This window comes from Lepus europaeus, chromosome 22 (assembly GCF_033115175.1).
Source record: "Lepus europaeus isolate LE1 chromosome 22, mLepTim1.pri, whole genome shotgun sequence".
Classification (NCBI taxonomy): Eukaryota; Metazoa; Chordata; class Mammalia; order Lagomorpha; family Leporidae; genus Lepus; species Lepus europaeus.
Genome location: NC_084848.1, coordinates 24,740,808 through 24,762,628, shown reverse-complemented (window position 1 = coordinate 24,762,628; position 21,821 = coordinate 24,740,808). Strand labels below are relative to the sequence as shown.

Sequence of the window (21,821 nt, the reverse complement as noted above, 5' to 3'; positions counted from 1 at the left end):
TCAGTCAGTGCAGCGCGGCGCCCGGTGCCCGCCGTCCGCCCGCTGAGACGCGCCCGGCTGGGGACCTCAAGGCCTTGGCTGTCCCAGCCTCCGCCTCTCCGCCGCGCCCTCCTCCTTTCTGGGGGGGGCTTCGCTGCTGCTTCCCGGGGGCGAGCGGAAAGGGGGCCCAGACAAAGCCCACTTGGTACAGGGAGTTGCAGCGGGCGTGGAATGCGCGCGTCGGCGCGCGCCTGCTCCCCGCGCCCCGCCGGCCGCGAGTCGTGGCTCCGGGACTAGACTCGGGCCCCAGCGCCTCCGGGGCGCCCGGACTGCTCGGAGCCTCCCCTCCCGCCCGGTGTCGCCTGGGCCCCCCGCGCCGGGGCGCGTGCCGGGGCGACCTCGGGAGGGTTTTGCGGAGGAACTCGCTCTCGCCGCCAGCGGGGTCCCGGGGCGCCGGGTCGGCGTGGGCACTGACCCTGCCTCTCTGCGGCCGCAGGTCCGAGTCCTCTGGCCTCAGTTTCCCTCCGACGGTCTCCTCCAGCCCAGACTGCTTGCCCGGCATTGTTCTCCCCGCCAAATGGGGGTGCTTTGCGAAGGTCGCCAGGGTTGGGGGTGTTCTCTTTATCCCGGTTTTCAAACAAGACAAGGCCTCTCGGGCTGACCCCCGCAACCCACCCCTCAACCCCCACTTCACGCTGTTGCACTGATTTTTTCCCCCTTTTTCTTTCGAGTAGTATTTTATTGTACAGGAGCCACGCCCTGGTGTCTTAAAGGCGCCTTGCACTCTGTTTGGCCATGTGGCATCCTCACAGCTGGTGTGTGGGAGGCTTCCTGTGAGCCCCCCAGGTTTCCCGCCTCCTGATACATCCTCCCACCCTTGTCAAGGATTCAGGGATGCCCGGGGGGAAGAAAGTAGGCGGGGGTGGCAGCGGCGGTGCTGCCCCAACTGCGGCTGCCGCCTGCTCAGCTGGAGCCGGAAGCTTGGAGCCCAGCGAAGGGGCCTCGGTCCAGAGAGACGAGGAGCCAGAGGAGGAAGGGGAGGAGGACCTGCGAGATGGAGGCATCCCTTTCTTCGTCAACCGGGGCGGGCTGCCCGTGGACGAGGCCACCTGGGAAAGGATGTGGAAGCACGTGGCCAAGATCCACCCCGACGGAGAGAAGGTGGCGCAGCGCATCCGTGGGGCCACGGACCTGCCCAAGGTGAGGTGTGGGGCGCCTGGGCCACTCGGGGTGTTTGGTGACCCGGGGTCACCCTGCCCCTTGAGGGGGTAGGGATCCACGGGCACAGTAACAGTTTAAACACCTGTCGAGAAGGACTTTCCTCTGCCATTGGGGTCTCCTGGGAGGGGGCACCCCTGTATCCTGAGCTGCACAGCAGGTGGATTAACAAATGTACTTGACTTCCGGGCTTCGGGCTTCCGACGTTGACAAAGTGTTTTCAGGCATTGTCTCAGCAGTCTCCCAGCAGCGGCGGGAAGGATGTGCAGGTTGCGTCCCCATTTTACGGATGGGGAAGCTGAAAACTCAAGTGGGAGTTCAAGGTCCAGGAAGCAGCAGAGACTCCATGCCAGGGCCTGGGGCTCCGGATCTGTGCCCTCCTGGGCGCGAGCTTTGGGGCCCTTAGAAGTGGTTTGGTGGAGAAGGGTGACGTTAAGCAAATTTTCTGTGTTGGCTGGGACTCTCCCGCCACTACTACCCTTCCCTTGGGTCGCCCACGGGGGCAGAGGCTGTCTCATTCATCGTTGTCTTCCCAGGGTCTCCTGTGTGCCTGGCACTGAACAGGCACTTGTGTGTGTTTGCCCAATGAAAGGGTGTTTGAGACTTCTGTGTTGCACAGTGCTTTATGCAAAGACACTCCTGTGTTGTTTTTTTTTTTTTTTTAAAGAAACATTATGGTTAAGACTAAGGAAGCATTCTCCCAAATGCAGAGACCCGAAATCTCCCCGGCAGAGTCCCATGGACGGAGGCCCCAGCCCAGTGCTCGGTCCTGCCTGCTCAGGTGGCGAGGAAGGGGACAAGGAGGGATGGCAACAAGTGCGATGGGCAGGGGACGCGTGGCCTGCTGTGTTTTGTTTCCAACAGGGTTTGGGCAGAGCCACCCAAAGCGCATTTTCAGTGAGAATCAGAGGTCGGAGGGTGAGCTACTGCAGGGCATTTCCTGGAGAAAAGAAAATGCAGATGGATTTCGAATGGTTGAATCGCTGCGCTCTGCACAGACTTGTCATTTATTTAGCTAATCCCCTCTGGTTGGACATTTTCTCCCACATCTTATTTTTAACCCTGTGGTGAACATTCTGGAGCATACATTTTGGGGTTCATCTCTGATTATCTCCTCTGGATACATTCCTGAAAGACAACATGTTGCACCCAGGGCCGGTGACATTGGCTGGGTCGGTCTGCCAGGCTACATGACTTTGGGCAAGCCTCATGGGCCTGCATGAGCCACAGTCTTCTCATCTGTAGAATGGAGTTGATGGTCGAGGAAGAGTAAATGAGAGGTTGTGTGTTCAAGCGTTCGGCAAACCATAGCGCCCGAGCCGGTCCTGGCTACTGGCTGTCCATTGCCGTCCTTTGACTCAAGGCCACACTAGACTTCACTCATAGTGTTTGTGGCCGCCAGGCCCGAGTCCCATGCTCCTCCCATGTGAACCAGTTGGGGCTGAGCAGGTGGCTCTCCAGCCATCTCAATTCTGTCTAAACCCGGCCATGGCTTCACCGCTCCCAGGGCCTGCAGGTGAATCCAGGAGCGCCTTAGCGATTGGTCCACGGTATCCTCGTGTCACCCTCTGTCCTCAAGTGGAGGAAGGGCATGGATGAAAGACACTGACATCCGTGGACAGGGAGTGATGTGAAGAGACTGTCAGGAGTGTGGTGGAGAGAAGGGGAATGGGTGAGGGGTTTGGGGGAATCTGAAACCGCTCAAGCCACGCCTGAGTCTGCATGAGGTTCTTCCTGTACCTCCATCAGAGTAGGAGCCAGCTCTGAGAGCCTGGGAGGTGTGGAGGAGTGAGGGCGGAGCCCAGGCCAGTGGCTGCAGGGTGGGTGGGCGCCCCCTGGGCTCGCCCCTTCCTGAGTGGCCCTGAGTGGGAGCAGGGCTGGAGGATCTGCAGAGGTCACACCATAGGGGGCCCAGGAAGTGTGTCGTTGGGACTACAAAGACCACATGAGCCAGGATTTAAAATTGGAAGATTTCCCCCAGGAAGCTGCAGACTTCCGGCATGAGAATGGCATGAGAACGAGAGGAGCTGGGAGCAGAGAGGCAGTCCCATGCTAACGCACAGTGGCGGCTAGTGGCTGGGACTGGGGAGCGCTGCCCCCCCCCCCTCAGTTTGGCACAGCCCCTACCATCCACCTGCCCAGCCTGCCTTCCCTTTTTGTGTTACCTGCTGGGCCTCTGCGGGTGGCTGAGTCCGGAACCCCCTGAAGGGTGGTGTAACGAAAGGGTGCTGTGGAGTCAAACCCAGCGCCGAAATCCTTACTTTCCCATCACTGCTCACACGAGCAAGGCATGGGGATAATAGCAATGCCCATTCCAGAGGGATACTAAGCGGCATGGATGGCAGAATGCGTGCGATCTTCAGTAGGTGCCCCAGGCTGTTACCAACATGTTAAGGGCAGCTGTTTGCAAGAGAATCCCAAATCCATCGACAACTTCCGCTCCCCAGAAAGGATCTCTCCTTGATGTTTCAAGCTGTCACCACCTTTCAAAGCTTAGTGGCCCCTTGCCTCAGGTCCAGCTGGAACTCTGGCCAGGGAGCACCTGCAGCGTGGGAGTCTGGACATCTCCCCTGAGAGGGTCAGGGTGCTGGGGTCAGCCTATGCCGACCCTGACACCTTTGGCACACATTGATGATAACGGTGACATCTCATGTGCCCGACCCTGCTTGGATGCCATGAGGTTTAGCCGTGGGCTCCAGATGGGGCAGCCAAGGCACAGCGAAGTTCAGAAGCCTTGCCGAGGTCAGCCGACTGTAAGTGGTAGAGCTGGGCCCTGGGAGGCAGTGTGCAGTGCTGGAGCCGGCCCCACTCACCTCGAGGCCGTTCACCCTCGGCACACGTTCCGTTGTAGGCGCTCCCTGCTTCCCTGAGCCTTCTGCCATCTGCGTGGACCCACCAGTAAGAACATCTTGGTGGAACTCGGGGCTCTCGGGGTGTCCTGGAGGACAGACACCCTTGGCCGTGGCAGTGGAGAAGGGGCTGTCCCAAAGAGATCCGGGCAGCTGACGTCACTCGACCCTACCACATCCCCACCTAACCCCACCGCTCACAGGGAGGAAGCATTTTCTGGCTCCTGTTCTGGAGGTGGTGGTTGGAGGGCAAATGCCTGTGACCTGCCCTAAAGGAGGCCTGGTCATTTGTTTGTATGAGTTTATTTATTTGAAAGGCAGAATGACGCGAGAGAGAGAGAAAAAATCTTCCATTTGCTGGTTCACTCCCCAAATAGGGATGGGCCAGGCTGAAGCCAGGAGCCAGGAACTCTATCAGGATTGCCCATGTGAATGGCAGGGGCCCAAGCACTTGGGCCATCTTCTGTTGCTTTCCCAGGTGCATTAGCCAGTAGCTGGATCGGAAGTGGAGCAGCTAGGACTTGAACACTCACACAGGATGCAGGCAGCATTGCAGACAGAGGCTTAACCCATTGAGCTACAACACAGCCTGCAAGATCTTTGTTAATTGTGTTGGAATTAATGCGTGTGCCTGCAGAGAATATTCAGAGAGAAGCTGGTGGCATCCGCGGTGGGCTTCCAGGAGTCAAGGCCACGGCCAACTAGCCCCTACCCACTGAGCTGCAGTGGGCACAGCCTGCAAGGGCCTGCTGGGAACCTAGGTCTTTCCCAACTCTTCCCGCTCTCAGAGCAGCCAGTTCCTGGGTTGTTTGGATGGCAGGTGCCGATGCTGTTGTGGGTCCCGCCTGGGCCTGGCCTGGCTCTGAGGGAGGTTAGGTGAATGGTTCCTGGACTGCGGCCCCCTCCCTGGGGGAGCTTCTCATGAGAGGGTGCCTCGCAGACTTTCAGCTGGAGTTCCTCGAAGCCACTGGAGCCCCAGCTCGCGAGTGGGGGTGATCCTGCCTTGTAGAGACGGCCACTTGAGCGGGTCAGGTGACCGATGAGCGTGCGATGCTGTTTATAGCAAACTGCTCAGTAATCCCGTTCTAATTCCTCCCTCCCTCCCCTCTTCCCATATCCCTGTGACAGGGGAAGCCAGGCCAGGTCCATGGAGAGTTCTGGAGTCCCCTGCACACAGGGTAGTCAGGCAGGAAGAGGGGGAGCCCCCATCCCTGGCCTTTTACCCCTGCTGGTGACTCCAGGTGGCAGCACCCTTTTAGGGAGGGAGGCCATTTGGAAAGGGAAGTGGCTTCCTCCAGCTGCCCAGACCGGAAGCAGGGGACAGCAAAGGCGGGAGGGAGCGGAAGTTCATGCGAACTGTCAGTGTGGGCTGGGGGCCCTTCCCTCCGGCCTCTCTGCCCTTCGGAGTGAGGAAGCATCTGTTGGACGCTGCCCTGGTCCCCTGCTGTCAGCAGCACCCCGGCCACTAGTGAGTAGCCATAAGTGTTGTCCCACTTCCCTCTGCCGCTGTGGCCACATCACTTAAGAGGCTGTGTCCTGTGGGCTCAGCTCCCCGACCACGACGAGCATCCCAAGGACAGGAGGGCAGGAGCCGGGTCCTTCCCCCACTCCCCCCACCCAGGCCTACCCCAGGAGACAGGGCTCCTGTCACCGCTACCTGCACAGACTGCAGCCCCCTGCCACGTGCGCGGGCTCTGTGTGGCCTTGGCAGATCGGCTGGCGGCTTTGGGGGGAAGAGGGTGGCACTTCCCAGGTGAGAGCCTGAGACCACCTCAGAGGAGCTCCAAAGGGTGGGCCTTGTCCCCGGAAATCTGGTTCTTCTACCCAAGGAATTCTATTCTGAACTGGGGTCCCCAGAGGACCCCCGGTCAGTGCCTCTCCTGACCCCTTCCAGCCGCACTGACTTGTTGGAGCCGAAGCTACAGGACCTGGGCTTCACTGGCTGGAGGCCAAAAGACAGCCCCGGGGCCTCGGCACAGCCTGGCAGTTCCCAGGCACTGGGGCACCTGCCTGACTCCTCCCCACTGCCCCTTCTTCCGCTTAGTGCTGGAGATCGTTCCGGGGAGATGAGCTATCTGGTTACCCAGTCCTGTGCTGCTCAGGTGTGGAGCTGGTGGTGGAGGGAGGTTGAAGGAGCCCCCAAGGCCTCTGTAAAGCAGCTGGGACCCAGAATATGGTGACAGCAAGACCTGTCCCCCTCATCCCTGGCCTGCTGCCGCGCACTGCTGCCCCGGCCAAGAAGCCGCTCAGAGGATGGGACACTGGGATGGTTGGCTGTGAGCCAGCGCTTGCACCAGAGCAAAACCCAAACCCAAATGAACTCAACCCCAACACAGGCATTCTCGTTAGGCCTTGAAGTTAACGAATACTTAAAATTCAAAGCAGTCAATGAATCAACCTATGTTTTTCTAAAATTATTGGAGAAACATAAAATTGGAGCATCAGCATGAATTCCAAATGAGGCGTGCTGTCTGTGCCAGGAGGAAGGCGCTGCTGGGAGCAGCCTCAGGAGGGAAAGAGGCCACCCCTTCCCTAAGGTGCGGCTCCCCTGGGAGCTAACCCCGGGCGTCTGGTGGGCCTCCTCTCGTGACTGGAGCTCTTTCTCTATCCTCAGATCCCCGTACCGAGTGTGCCTACTTTCCAGCCGACTACGCCCGTCCCTGAGCGCCTGGAAGCCGTGCAGCGCTACATCAGGGAGCTGCAGTATCCGCTCTGGTCCAGGGTCATGGCCGCTGGCCGGCTGGTGTGCTGGGTCCAAAGCCAGACAGGCCTGGAGAGGGATCCGTGGGGCCTCCTCCTTCCCCAGCTGCAGAGGCATCGTTCTGTGACATGGCTCTGTTCCCTGAAACGCTGGGAACCCAGCCTGTGCCCCCCCCCCCCCCCCCGGGTCTCAGAGGAACTTCGATGAGTGCTGGCCCGGCTCCGGCCTCCATCACCCGCTTCTGGGAGAAAGGGGCAGTGCTGTCTCCTGAGCAGCTCGCTGCCGCAGGGGTAGGAGCCTAGCTCATCATCAGCCGCCAGCCCCAGCAGAGGCTCCCTTGGGGCTGTTGAAAACATGATTTTAAAGGCGGGGGGTGGGGAGGGGAGACTGAAGAAGACAAAGGATGTTTATGTCCCAGAAGGTTAACTTTCGCTTTCTGGAATCTTCTCTTGGTTTTTGCCTTTGCTTCCCCCAGCAGGAGCTAGCTTGCCCAGTCTTTCCAGATTCTGCCCTGAGTGGCTGCTGATCCTGCTCTCGGCCCCTCCAACCTCTGTGCTATACCCCAGAGCCGAGCCGAGTCTCCTGGGGCCTCTCCCTCCAGTCCCCCTGGCTGCAGACGAAGCCAAGGTGGGGGAAGCAGCACAAGTCCGAAGTCGGGAAAGGCCCTACTGAGGTCCGAAAGGCTGGTCTGGCTGTCCCTTTGCCAGCGGGGAAAGCGTCCAGCAAAGGGAGGGACTTGGCTCAGGAGCCCCCAGCCATTAGCCAGGCAGGACACTGCCCCAGCCCCAGGTGTCTCCTTTCTCGCAGCCAGATGGGAAATGAAGCAATGCAGAGTCTGAGCTGTCGCCAGCTGCGGCCTCTCTTCCAGCCCCAGGCGGGAGGGTGCAGGAGGCCACCAGGGGGAGCAGGGGGAGCAGGGAGCATCCTTGCCACGCCTGCCCCTCCCTCCGGGAGAACCAGGCCTTGAGCAGCTTCCAGGGTGCCTGCAGAAGGCTCTTTGTGGGGTCCTTATGCAGCCTGCACCCCTGGGAGTGCTGGGCCCCCCGCGAGGAGAAGGGCTACCTCTTCCAGAACAAGCCAGGAAGCCCTTAACCGGCACCCGCAGGTACAATCACACAGGGACACAGTTCTTTGAAATTAAGAAGAGCAGACCTCTGACAGGGTAAGTCCGGGAGACCCCAAGTCCCCTGCCCCTAGGCCGGGTTGGAGCCTCCGTGAGGTGCCTTCGAGTGGAAGCTCACGGGGCAGGCAGGGCTGCTCCGGGCATGCCAGCCTCCAGGGGGCAGGTGCCACTGGGGCTCTGAGGACATCAGCAGATGACCGGCCAGGGCTGGCTTGATGAGAAGGGAGCCTGACTCCATTCTGAGCCAGCAGAGGGAGGGGCAGCCCCGCCCCCACCCGCCTGCCTTGGGGGTGCCGGAGGGTGGACCCAAGTGGACTGTAGCTGGAGGGTGGACCCAAGTGGACTGTAGCTGCGTAGCCAGAGGATGGTGAGCAGCGGATGCTACAGCCGGGGCTAGGGGCTCAGCCCACGAGCTTGAAGCCCCTAGGGTTTCAAAGTTAATGGGAATTGTCCATCTCGCTGCCCACATAATCTGTGTTTGCTTCCTGGTAAAATGTGCTTTAACTGGTTCATTAGCAAAATGACTTCCTTACCCCTGCTCCGGGCCCCATGGTGGAACCCAGGCTCCCTGACCCCAGAGCCTGGCTCGCGCGCTGCTGCAGCTGCAGTGTGTGAAGCCAGTGGCCAGGCGAAGTCTCACCCCGGGCCTTGAACAGCATTCAGTGCGGAGAGAGGAACCGAGCCTTGGGCACAGACGTTTGGAAGCGCCTGAATTCCAAGTTCAGGTGCAGACAGGGGGCTCTCCAGGCAGCTCTCTGCCTGAGATCACACAGCCAAGCCTTGGGCATGGCAGGGAGCAGGCACAGCCAGTCAGGAAGCTCTTTGGAGAAGCCGTGGTTGGGTCAGGGGTGTCTGCCATGTTCAGGAATGGAAGGGAAGAGTCCCTGCCTCTCCCCCCAGCCCTGGCAGACAAGCCCTGGCGCAGCGGCAGTCCAGGTTCTGCCCCCAAATTGTGCTCCCCTCCCCCAGGTCTTAGAGCTGGAGCCAGGAGTGGGAGGAGGCAGGGAAGGGACAGGAAGGGGCCTCTATCCACCCCTACCGCCCCTTCCCACTGCAGAGGAGGGCGGCTTGGGGACTGGGAAGGCTCTGTGCAGCCAGTATTTCTCGTCCCCCTGCCCCCTCTGCTCAACCCTCCCCCACCGGAAGGGGCTGGAGACAGGCGCTGTCCTCATTGCTCTGTGTCCCTTTCCCACAGGCTGATGGACCTGGCCAAGGAGATGACCAAAGAGGCTCTGCCAATCAAATGCCTGGAAGCTGTGATCCTGGGAATGTATCCTTCCTCCGGGGTGGCGCCCAGCCTCCCTGGGCCTCTGCTTCCGGCCCTGGCAGGGGAGGGCCCAACGAGGCCAGAGCTCTCCCAGCTGTCGCCTGGGCAGTCATCCCCTGGACCCTCCCCAAGGCGGAGGAGCCTGGGGGCCCAGGGCCCCACGCCCCGGGCTTGCTGGGCAGCTGCCTTGAGTCACGTGGGCATAGCTGCCTTGTTCTCCAAGCCCTGAATTGGAGCACACGTCTCCCAAAGACTGATGTCCATGAGCCAGCCTGGGAGAAGCAGTCGGAATGCCCAAGTGTTGGCATTTCCAGGGCATGCTGATTTGTGGGGACAACGCATAGGATCCTGGGAGTAGAACTCTCTTAAAAAAACAAAAAACAAAACTCACAGACAGGGTTTCTCGGCCAGCCCCACCCAGAGGGCAGAAGTACGGGAGGCAGGGGGGCAGCCAAACCCCCAGTGGGTGCAGGGGGAGGGGAGGCAAGTTCTGCACCCTAAGTGGTCAGTGCCCGAGCCCAACCTTTTCTTTATTCACTTGTTTCATTACAAGATTTTTCAAGTTTTTGCAGACGGAGCAGTGTGGTCAACACCCACACACCACTGCTCAGCTGCAGTAACTCCAGGCCCGTCCCTCTCTCCCCAGCCCTCCCATGTTCCCTACCTGCTTTTAAACACTTTGCCTATCTCGCCTGGGGTCAGAGGAGCACAGATGAGGGCGAGGACAGGAAGGGGAGAGGGTGAGAACCTGGTGTTTCCTTTGGAAGAACAGGACCCGCAGGGGTCCCCTCTTTCCCCACAGACAGACCTAGGGTTTATACAGTGAGACCACAGGTGCCCTCCTTCCACCCCACCCACCCCTGCCACCCCAGAGGTGCCAAGAACCGAGTCCACGGTGGCCACAGTTGGCAGGCACATTTCTAAGAACCCGGCTGGCACTACAGTTGATAGGGTCTTAGCGAGGATGGCCATGAGGCCCCTGAGAACTCTGTACCATGGCCAGTACACAGCCCCACATCCACTTCTCCTTCAGGGAGTATGTACCGACGTGGAGGCTGCCCCCCCATCACAGGAGGGAAGCCGCTCCCAGTCCAGGCAAAATCGTGGGGTCCCAAGGCCTCCCAAGGATCAGCTGGTGACTTATTGTGGGCAGGAAGAAGAGAGGAGGGGTGTCCATCTGGGTGAGGGGCCCCCAGAGCCCCCTGTGCCACTGCACGTGCACTGGGCCCCGTGCTTTTTATTCCTGGCCCTCATCCCTGCTGCACTGGGAGCCACTGCAGGACAAGGCTATGCACATCTCATCTCTGTCCCTGGACGCTCGCGAGGAGCTGGGCTCAGTCAGCATCGGCAGAGTGAGTTTAGTGATGTAGGGGCTGAGGGCATAGACTCTGGGGTCATGCTGACTGGCGCTGGAATCCTGGCTCTGCCACTTACACACTCTGTGACCCTGAACAGGCTCCCTTACACCTCGGAGCCCTCTCCTGAGAAAGGGGTGATTAATGGGGTACGTGTGGCAGAGTGGTCGGTGCACGGAGGGCTCAGTGCACTGTGCGCTGCACCTCTTCCGTGCATGTATCCACATGTCCCTTTCTACGCACCCATTCCAAAGAGTTTACTGAGCAACTACTATGTGCCTGGCGTTGCCCTGGCGAAGCCACAAAGAACCTGACAGACAAGGTCCCCGGTCCAGCAAGTTTACATCCCAGTGGGGGAGACAAAGTAAACGCAGAAATAAGCAAAATATGGGTCATGATCAACTAACGAGCAGAACAGACTTGCTTTAGAAAGGGAGGCAGGAGTGGGGATTAGGACACCGGCTGGAGAGCCTGTGTCCTGTACTGGGGTGCCTGGGTGTCAGTCCCAGGCCCTGGGAGGGGGCAGGCGATGGCTCCAGGAACTGGGTTCCTGCTACCCGCACAGGAGACCTGGGTTAAGTTCCTGGCTCCTGGCCTCAGTCAGACCATTGTGGGCGTCTGGGTGGTTAACCAGAGGATGGGAACTCTGCCTCTCAAATTACAAGGAAGGAAGGGAGGCAGTGATGGCGCTGGCAGCCAGGCTTAAGGACTAAGAGCAAGGGGGGAGGGGCCATGGGACAAGGTACTGGGGGTGGGGGGGCTGCAGAGGTGGAGTAGGCTGGGCTAGGGATGGGCAGGGAGACTGCGGAGACTGCCATGCTGGCCTCACGGGCCACAGCAATGCCCTTGATCCTTTGTGAAGGGCAACAAGTGGGGGGGGGGGGGCGTGTGCACCAGACAGAAGGGAAACCAGCAAGGGCCTGTGACAGGTGTGAGTGACAGGAGCGGGGAGGGTTGGGGAGCCGGCCAGGCTGAGGGGCTGCAGCCTCCCTCATCCCTCCTCCAGACACTGCCCTCTAAGAGCACCTTACAATTTTTGTGGGAAATGAACGAAAAGAGGATTATTTTGACGCCAGATAGTTGCCATCTGTGCCTATAGAGGCCTCCAAAAAGTTCTGCTTTGCAGCAAAATAAATTTACCTTTGGATTTCATTTTTTCCTCGAACTTTGTGACGAAGTCCCCTCTATTATTATTATTACCATGAGGAGGAGGAGGAGGAGGAAGATGATTGGCCCAGCAGCTGGGAATGTTCTAGCAGCCCTGTCCTAACTGAGGTTCTGTTTATTAAGCACTTACTGTATGCTGGCCGGAAACCAGTGGGGAGGAGGAAGTCACGTGTCTGCACGCCTGCACAGGGGCCGTGGGCGCGCGTCCCCCCGCCCCGGGTGGGGTCCCCACGCCTCGCCGGGCTCTTTCCTTAGCTGGGGTGCCCGGCAGTTACCTCACCAACAGCATGCCCGCCCTGGAGCGCTTCCCCATTAGCTTCAAGACCTACTTCTCAGGGAACTACTTCCGCCACATCGTGCTGGGGGTGAACTTCGGGGGCCGCTACGGGGCGCTGGGCATGAGCCGGCGCGAGGACCTGATGTACAAGCCGCCGGCCTTCCGCACGCTCAGCGAGCTCGTGCTGGACTACGAGGCCGCCTACAGCCGCTGCTGGCACGTGCTGCGCAAGGTCAAGCTGGGCCAGTGCGTGTCCCACGACCCGCACAGCGTGGAGCGCATCGACTGGAAGCACTCGGTCCTGGACGTGGACAAGCTGGGCCGCGACGACTTCCGCAAGGAGCTGGAGCGCCACGCACGCGACATGCGGCTCAAGGTCAGCGCGGGGGAGGAGGGGTCCCTGGGCAGGGGCAAGTTTGCAGAGAGGTGGCCGCTGGGGTGGGCAGACCGCGACGGCTCCAGGACCAGGGTTTGCTTGGTGGCTGGTGGCGGGGGTGTGATCCCGGGAGGTGGGGAGGGCCTTAGGAGTGAAGACCTGCTGGTGAGCACCTCCGTAGCGCCCCCTATGGGTCCTGACTTGGGCTCCCAGCCCCCTGCATCCAGTGAAGGACTAGGAGGAAGTCAGAAGAAACACAATGAGGGCGGTCACTTCCTCTCCCTCCCCCCACCAGCGATGAGCCAGGGTCTTTGGGGAGCTAGAAGGGGGCTGTTTGGACTAGAACAGGTGACCTAGCACTCGTGTGTGTCCGGCTGCTGCTTGCTGCACTGTGCCTCTGCAGGCCACCTGGGCAAGTTCATGTCCACTGCTTCCTCCCCCACGGTCCCAGGAGCCGCTTGGATGGGGACAGGAAGTCAGGAACTTGCTCACTGGTGCTGAGAGGCGGATGGGCCGGACCTCGGCCTCAGCTGGGAATGCAGGCTTGCGAAAGATCCCTGCAGATGGCTGCCCTTGCCCTGCCAGGCGGGAGGCCAGGAGCCTGCAGGGTGCCAGTGCCTTCTCCCAGGGCACACGTGGGCTCAGTGGACCCTGCATCAGGGAAGGGGGCTGCTCTTCTCTGCTGCTCCTGGGCTGCCCGCCCCCCACCGCGGCCTGCCTCTGGGCAGCCCAGCCCCCAGCCCTGGCCGCTCACGGTATGACATGTCTTCAAGGCCGCAGGTTGGATCTGGAGCTAGAGCTAGGAGTTCCCTGATGGGTAGTGCTGATCCCCAAACTGGTGAGCACTGAGGACTCCCCATGTTACTTGCCCCTCTCCTGTACCCCATGTGCACCCCAGGCTTTCGAAAGCTCAAGCTGTGCTGCACAAAGGATGATTTATTGGTTTTTGTCATTTTCCTTAAGGTTTATATTTGAAAGGTGGAGTGACTGAGAGAAAAGGAGAGTCAGAGAGACGCTCTGCTGGTTTGCTCCTCCAAGTGGTCACAATGGCCAAGGCTGGACCAGGCTGAGGCCAGGAGCCTGGAACTCCATCCAGGTCTCCCATGGACTTTGGTCATCTTCTGCTGACCTTCCAAGCCCATTAGCAGGAAGCTGGATTGGAAGCAGGGACACGAATGGGCACTCTGATCTGGGGTGCCAACGCCGCAAGTGGCGATTTAACCTGTGCACCATAACAGTGGCCTCTGGTCGTTTTTTCTTAGCGACAAAGCTACCAGTCTGACTCCCGATTGGCTTGGGATAATCAGTGCCACTTTTGGGGTTGATAAGGTCCCAGACCTGGGCTACCTCCCCAATGCCATGTTCAGCGGGCATGGCTGAATCGGCTTCTCTTATCAGCCCAGCCACAGCCCCTACTTCCTGGCTACCTGCGGGGGTCCGCAGGGACGTGACAGCCTTGCTGAGCACCTCCTGCCCTGGCCGCGGGGGTGCCTGGGAAGGGAGTTTGGACAGCCCCCAGAGCAGGACAGGACCTTGCCAGAGGCTTCCCGGGTGCCTGTACAGGGCAGGTTGGGCCCTGGAGCAGCCTGGAGTGATGCTTTTACTTCTCCCCTACCCCCACCTAGATTGGCAAAGGGACAGGCCCTCCCTCCCCCACCAAGGACCGGAAGAAGGACGTTTCCTCCCCACAGCGGAGCCAGTCCAGCCCCCACCGCAGGAACAGCCGCAGCGAGAGACGGTGAGAGATGGGATTGCCCCTGCGTGCGGCCCAGGGAGGCATTTTCCTCCCCTCTCCTCCTCTCCGTCTTTTCCTCTCCCTCCCTTGTCCTCTCCCCTGTCCCCTCTGTTCTGCTCCTGCCCTAGGGCAGTGATGTGGGATGGTCGGGGTGGGTGTTTGTGTGCTGAGCGAGGCAGCCCCATTTCCCACCAAAGACTCCGCCCAGAAGAGCCAGGCAGGCAGCAGAGTGGGCTGTATGGGAGGGAAGGGGCCCCTGGAAGGAACTTCCCACCAGAGGCTGTGCGCATTGGGTGCTGGCGGTGTGCAGCCTTGGTAGATGGCTTCAAACGTGACGTTGAGTCTGTGGTTTGTGTCTCTATCTAGATGGAAAAATAATAACTAATAATAATAACCAGGCCTCCTGTGACTTTGTCCCCTACGATATGAGGCTGGCTCTTGCTTTAAATGCAGTTGTCATCCAGGAGCCACCTCTCTGCTGTGAGGCCTCTGGCTGGCTTTGATCTAGGCTTCTGCTTCTATAGGGATTTATTCTGCAAGCCGTTCCCCACCGGCTGCCTCCAGGGGAGCCAACCCCCAGAGGAGAGCGAGCGTCTGTAAAGTAGCAGGGACCACGCTCAGGAGGGCGTGCGCAGGCCAGCATTCCAGAAGCACACCGGCCTGCCACTCTGCTGCCCCGGCAGGGCCCCTTGGGGAACAGAGCCGGGAGCCACAGCCTCCCTGGGCGGCCACTCACTCGCCCTGCTCTCTTCTCCTCCTCCCTCAGACCCTCGGGTGAGAAGAAGCCTTCGGAGCCCAAAGCCATGCCAGACCTCAACGGGTACCAGATCCGGGTGTGAGGCAGGCGCCAGCGGCCCGGGCCTCCCGCCCACTTCTGGGGACCAGGATCTACCTGCTGGAACCAGCATCGCTCACGGCGAAGAAGGGGCTCGTGATGGGGCAGGAAGAGTGCGCTCCAGCTCAGTGCCCCAAGACCACCCCTAACTAAGTGGAGACCCCTAACTTTGGGCAGAGAGGCAGTTAGTACTTTATTTGGTGTTTTTAGCTCTGCAGCTGAAGCTAAAGGTATTTGGGGAAAATGATGGGGTCTGCTGATGGCTGCAGGGCCGGCAGGTAGGAGCTCTGAGTGCCACGCGCCGGCTGAGGCAGGGTTGCCGGTTCTGCTGGTGACGCGCCCTGGCATCTTGTCCTATCTGTGGGGTGTGATGGGGAGTGGGGGGGTGAGGGGATGCGTTTCTCGGTTCTGCCTGCGCTGGCAGAATCTTGACCCAGGGAACGGGAAGCAGGGTAGGCACCATCCTGAGAAAAGTCCATGTGGCCCTCGGTCCGGAGCTCGGCCCCCGCGACTTCTGCGCCCAGAGTGGGATCCTGTGGCCTGGAGACCCTGAGGCCCTGGTGCAGAGTGGCCTGGGGCTGGACTGCAGGGGAGCAGGAAAGAACCACGGGTCCAGGGTGCTCAGGCCCCCAACTGGGTCCGCGTGCTCAGCCTCTTGCCTCTTGCTGCAGCCCGGGGGCCTCCCTATTGAGGGTCTTAGCTGTGCACTGGGTTCTGCGTGACCGTGGGGATGCAGCAGGCCAGGAGCGGTGGCTGGACACGGGGTGACTGCCTGGGATCCTCCAGGCCTGGGTCCTTCCCCACGGCTCAGCCCTTGCCGGGGGAATCAAGAGCAGCCAGGGACAGCTGTGGCCCCGGCCGGCCCCCCTCCTCCAGCAGCCCCTGTAGGCTGGGGGTCCTAGTGACGGCCGGGCCTGCCGCTCGGGCCCGTTCTCCAGGCCCCGGTAGGGAGGGATCTAAGCGGCTGGAGCTGTCTGCAGCCTCCGACCAGACCCCAGACAGCTGGCACGGAGGTGAGAGCACGTGGGGAGGGGTCCACAGAGCTGGGGGAAGGCTCTGCAGGCTCGGGCGTGGAGGTGTAGGGCCAGGGCGCCGTGTGTCCATGCAGGAGGGCCAGGGCCCAAGAATTGGGGGATGTAAGTGACAGAGGGGTGTGGGGAGAGTTTGGAATCGGGCTGCCTCGGGGAGCAGAGTGTCCCCTACAGCAGATAGGCGGCTACTTTGTCAGGAAGCTGAAGAGGGTTCGGGTTATGGCCGGGTGGCCGGGTGAGCTTATCATTAAGGTTTTTGACTGAGAGGTTGGGTCAGCCAGGAGCAGCTGCCCAGGAGGCCTGGGGCCTGGACAGGGAGGAGCTGTGTGCTCCAAGGGAGGGCTGCAGGGCGGGGTGGGGACTGAGGCAGAGTCAAGGGCCCTCCCCATTAAAGGGGCAGCCGCTGCTCATCTGTTCTCCCACGTCAGGCCCTGCGTGGAAAGAGTAATTCCTCAGAGGCCAGAGTCTGGACTTCTATGTGAAATCTGCTTTTTTAAGGTTGCCAATCAGTTCTAACGTTAACAAACCCAATAGAGGGGAAAGAGAATGCACTTGTGAACGCTGGAGCAGAGCCAGGTGGGCCGGGGAGAAGTCGGCTGAGGGCTTTGAGCTGGGGAGCCTGAAAGGTCTCAGCCTGGCAGAGGGGGAGAAGCGGGCCTGAGGCTCCTGCCACAGCGGGCAGCTGCCTGTGTCCGCCTCTTGTCTCCCAGCAGACCGGAGACAAACAGAACCACCTGAGTCACCGCTGGGTCGCCAGAGCAGGTGCACTGGCATGGAAACGGGGCAGCCTTCCCCTGCCAGGGAGATGGACAGTGCCTCTGAGCAAAACCGGAGGAGGCGGAGCCAGGGCTGCCTTTGCTGCACAGAGCCTGCCAGGGAGATGCCCCAAGGCTGGCAGCTCTTCAGTCCGGCAGCTGTGCGCCCAGAGCCGGGCCCGCTGCTCCCAGAAGACTCTAGGAGCCCAGCTGGCCAGTCCCTTGCCTGGTCACATTCTTCCTGGGGTTGGTGGGCCTAACCCCTCCCCTAAGCCACACCAAGCAGAGGGGCGTGGTCAGGGACCCCGAGTCAGCCTTTAGCGGGCGGGGAGGGTGGTCCCATGTTGCTCCCTCGGGAGGCCTGGGGCTGCACACGCTGCCTTCTGGGTGTAGGTGTCACTCGCCATCAGGGTGCTGGGAGCCCGAGCCTGCTTCAGGAGGGTCCAGGACCCTGAGGACCGTGCTGGACCACAGGGCCCATCCTGCAGAACCCTTGGGGGCGAAGGAAGCAGAACGGAGTCCTGACCCGCGGTCCGCCCCTCCCTGGCTGGCAGCCCCCGCACTCCCCTCCCAAGCCGAGACCTCGCCTAGGGCGACCACCACAGGCCGCAGCGGTGCTTCTTACTTTCTGTTGAACAGTTTCCCCTATGTAGCAGCCCCTCCTCCCCGCTGGGCGTGTTTACACAGGCTCTGCTCCCCGGGGCTGGCCTGGCTGCCAGGGTTCTGGGAGGCAGAGACAGGGACTTCGGGGCCTTAGTCACCGTCCATGGCGTCACTTCATCTCACTTCCCAGGAGGGACGGGGCCTGGCCGCCGGGGAGGGAGCCCAGCTCCTATGCCCTCTGCAGGTGGGGGCTGCTGGCTGAGGAGGGGGCAAGGTGAGGTCAGCCCAAGCCGCCTGGGGAAGGGGAGCTGGGGTCAGCATCCAGGAAGCTGTCCACCTGCCTGCCAGTCCTCCCCCTCTGCGGCCTCCCCACGTCCCCACACTCCCCTCCCCCATCATGCCCGCCACCACCATCCCTCCCTGGCTGCAGCCAAGGGCACAGCAGGCACAAAGCCGGGGCCGGGGTTTGAGGAGCAGAGAGAACCCAGGAGTTGACCACATCCGGTTTCTGGCCCTTCCTGGCACTCCCGTCCTGCCCCTTCCAGCTTGGACTTGATTTCCCCGCTCTGGGGTTAGATGGGAAGCCGGGCTGGCGGAGGGCCCAGGGGCACCTGTGCCAGTGTGCGCACCTGTTCTTCCTGCCTGCAGCCATCTCCTGGCTGGGCCACAGCACCACGCTCAGCCCCGAGCCCCTGGCCTTGTGGACGGTGTGAAGGCAGGAACAGTGCTCTGCGGGGGGGTGCCCCTGCCAGGTACTACGGCCTCCCGCCAGCTTCCCCCACCCCAGGGCTGCGTGGTGCTAGCCGGGGGTGTGTCCGTGTCGGCCCTCTCGCCCCAGCCTGGTGCTCTGGAGTCCCAGGTTCCGGAGGGAAGCAGCCCGGGTTGGTGACGGAGCACCGCCCCTCCCCCAGGCCTTGTGTTGGGCTGCCGTGTTATACTTGACATTGTACTTCCTGTGCTCATATCAGTATTGCCCCTCCCTTTCCCCCTGACACTTCGTCTCATTCCTGTTCTCACTTCTGCCCTGAAATGAATAAAGTCTCCCAGCTCCGATGTGTGGGCTGGGCTGGCGTCACGACACGCAGGCTGCTGCGTCTCCTTTTCCGTGGGAGCTGGGGCCCTGTCCGCGCATTCCCCACAGTGGTGCGGGGAGCCTGAAGCCAGGGAACAGGATGCTTCCCACCCCTGCCGTCCTGAGGAGCCTCTGGGGTCCCAGACTTTCATCCGCAGCCAGCCGAAGCCACTGGGTTCTTGTGAACCCTAATCCGGGAGTGGATCCTCGCTTCTCCCTCACACGCTGCGCCGGGGCCCCAGAGCACGGCTCTTCCTGTCCCCGTCCACAGCGGCCCATGGGGACGGGGAGCAAGGGGAGGGCTCTCCTGGGACATGACCTTATTTCAGGGAACCATGGCAACAGGGGTCTGGAGTCCCTCCTCACAGCCGCCAGCCCAGAGTGCGCCCAGTGGTGAAAGTCACAGCTTTGGGGGACGCCCCTGGGTCTGCCACCCCCCGCCCTCCGCCGCCCCTCTGGCTCTGGCCCTCTTCCCACACTTGAACACAAGCCCAAACCCTTGAAGGCGGACTGGCATAGAAAAGACCTTTTAGGTTCCCAAGGAGTTTTCAGACCTAAGTCTCCCTCCTCACATCTCTGTTCTTTCATTCAGCCCGAAGTAAAACCCCAGACTTAAGAAATTAAGACAGGAGGTCTCCCCCCCCAGCCAGACCTCACGACGTGCTAGCAAGGCTCCCGGGGAGGCCTGGCAGCTGGGGAGACGAGGTGTTGGCTTCTGTCCCGCCCATAGGGCCAGTTTTGCTACAGGCTTAGTGGACTCCAGCTACAGCAATGCCCAAAAGAGCCTTTCGGTAAAGGTGACCAGAATCAGTGATTTCCCAAAGGCAGAGTCGGTGTGCTGCAGTGGGAGGACAAGGGCCTGGCGTGCAGGCTTCCCGGAGACCACTCCCACACAGGCCGTGTCCGCAGAGACCTCTGGGGGACACTCGGAGGGAGGCAGCTGGCTCACAGCAGGTGCAGCCTGATTTAGGCACGTGTCTAATCAGCGTGGACCTCTGGCTGCAGGTGGCACCTTTCAGAGCCCTGGAGGTGAGGAGGTTGGAGCTCTGCCACCCCTATCTGACCGCTACCGTGGGGGGCAGTGCTGGAAGGAGGTGGGGGTCACGGCCAGGCCCAGGCTGCCTGGCCACCCTTAGTGCTTGCCAGTGGGAGTGAAGGGAGCCCAGTTGGGGCCTGGCAGGTGGTAGCCAGGTGCCACCCCCAGCCAGCTGGAGGTCAGCCCGTATGGGGGTGTGCACACAGATAGACTGTCTTGGACCCCTGGCCAGAAAGGACTGGGTCTTGGGAAACACAAAACCTCAGGATTTCAGTGCAGCGACTCTGCTCTGTTTTCCACAGCTGGCCAAGGGCCCAGGCCTTACTCGGGGTGACGTGAACCGATGGGCTGGGCAGAAGGGCGGGGTTCCCTTCCAATCAGCCAACTCAGCTCTCCTGGGCCTGGTGGAAATGCACTCTACCGGGCCCTCATCTGGGTGGCTCTTGCCTGGGACGGTTTCCTGCCGCACATTTGTTTAGAAGGGAGAGAAAAGGAGCAGGGGGTGCAGCCAGGTGTTGGCAGCCGGGGGAGGGCAGCACCCCCTGGTGGAAGCCGCACTGTGCGTTCACCGCGTACCCAACCCTGCAGGGAAGCGCTACCCCAGGCCAGGAAAGGTCTCCGGCTAAAAGCTGTCTCTGTGCTACCCATCCTGGGCCCCATCCCGCGTGGGTGAGCACCGCACAAGGTAACGGCCTCTCTCCCAGAGAGAGTCTGTTCCGAGGAGCTTGGTGACAAATAAGGCAAAGGGATCCCAGTGTCCACGCTGGGGATTTCTGTCTTCAGCTGTAGAGATGCCATCTCACCACCACCTGAACCCCGCCTCGAAGTGCTATTGTCTCAGTCACGTGGGGGCGCTGTGTGCACTGCTAACAAAGGGGCCGGCGCTGTGGCATAGCAGGTAAAGCCTCCACCTGCAGTGCCGGCATTCTATATGGGCGCTGGTTCAAGTCCGGCCTGCTCCACTTCTTATCCAGCTCTCTGCTGTGGCCTGGGAAAGCAGTACAAGATGGCCCAAGTTCTTGGGCCCCCGCACCCACGTGGGAGACCTGGAAGAAGCTCCTGGCTCCTGGCTTCAGATCGGCACAGCTCTGGCTGCTGCAGCCATTTGGGGAGTGAGCCAACGGATAGAAGGTATCTATCTTTCTCTCTCTCTCTCTCTCTCTGCCTTTCAAATAAATAAATAAATCCTTAAAAAAAAAAAAAAAGCGCTGTGCAAAGCTAAGTGACGGAGGCGATGAGGGGGCCCAGGAAGAGGACTGTGGGGCCACACCTCACAGCCTAGAGCCTGCTTCCCCGCACTCGAGTTTGTACTGTAGTGTAGTTCTGCTCTAAGAACGTACTGAGCTCCTATCGGCATCATCACCCCCAGGTGAGCACCAGCCTTTGTTAAGGTGGTGCTAAGGCCACGCCGCTCCTGCCGTGGCTCTGCCCTTCGTTCGCAGTGCTCTCTCTCCGGACCCTCGCAGCAGCACTGCAGGGCTGAGATCAGCGCTCACGCTCTCCAGAAGAGCAAGCCGCGGCCTCTCTGGCTAGCCAGCGGTCGAGCCGGGGTGCCTGACCCCAGGGCCGATGCCGACCACTGGCACACACTGCCTCCCAGATGGCGGCTGTGTCCCCTGCGAGCTCCTGGCACTCAGCTCTGCTAGGGAGCTAACCAAGGACACTGCTGATTCAATTCGCAGATGCCTGAGAGCAAGGATGATGTTAATTAATTTACCTACTGAGGATTCCAAATAGGGTTGCCAGGTAGGCCTTCAAGCTTTGGAAGGCGTCCCAGCTCGCAGCCCAGTCGTCCAGCCTGGCTAGGGAGAACCGCACACCCTCAGCTCCTCCCAGCGGGTCTCTGGAATTCTTAGCGTCCTTTCCTTGCCAAAGCCCGGAGAAAGTCTAGGATCTGAAACCTGCTCACAAGTGGAAGTGACCATTACCTTCACTTCCATCCCGCCAGGGAATGTGCACTGAACACACCGAGGCTGACCCCAGCCAACCAGGCCGAGATGACCGGTCGGGTTCCCAAGCCCGGGCTGTTTCCTTTTCACCTCATCTGTGGACCCCAGCTCAGGGAGCGCTACGTAACTCAGATTCAGTGTGGAACCTGGGAAGGTGGCGCCCCACACCTGGTGTCAGGGCTCCCGAGGGCGTGTGGGCCTGGCAGGGCTTGTGGCACGGGGATGCTGGAGAGAGACCCAGGAACCAGCAGCGCCAGGCCCAGGAAGGAAGGGAGATGTCTCCAGCGACAGATGGCCATGGCTCAGCACCAGCTCCCAAATGCAAGAGGGATGAACAGAAATAGACTCTCAGCGAGAGGCACCGGCACCGCCCCACACCTCCTGCAGCCGCTGTGCTTCCATGGGGAGGCTCACCTTACCCACGCCCGCCACTGTCACTGTGCCTGGGGGGGGGGGGGGGGAGGCGTGGGGCGGGGCCGCAGCCGCAGTGAAA

The 21,821-nt window shown here is 61.0% G+C and overlaps 1 protein-coding gene across 1 annotated transcript; it reads left to right on the top strand.

The window, feature by feature from the left end:
- Positions 1-321: 321 nt before the first annotated feature.
- VASH1 (vasohibin 1) lies at positions 322-18,351 on the top strand. The gene is made up of 7 exons (XM_062181350.1): positions 322-1,179; positions 6,661-6,749; positions 7,853-7,909; positions 9,066-9,140; positions 11,931-12,312; positions 13,938-14,050; positions 14,814-18,351. Exons 1-7 carry the CDS (start codon positions 874-876, stop codon positions 14,884-14,886), a joined length of 1,095 nt encoding a protein of 364 aa, XP_062037334.1. The 5' UTR covers positions 322-873; the 3' UTR covers positions 14,887-18,351.
- Positions 18,352-21,821: the final 3,470 nt, after the last annotated feature.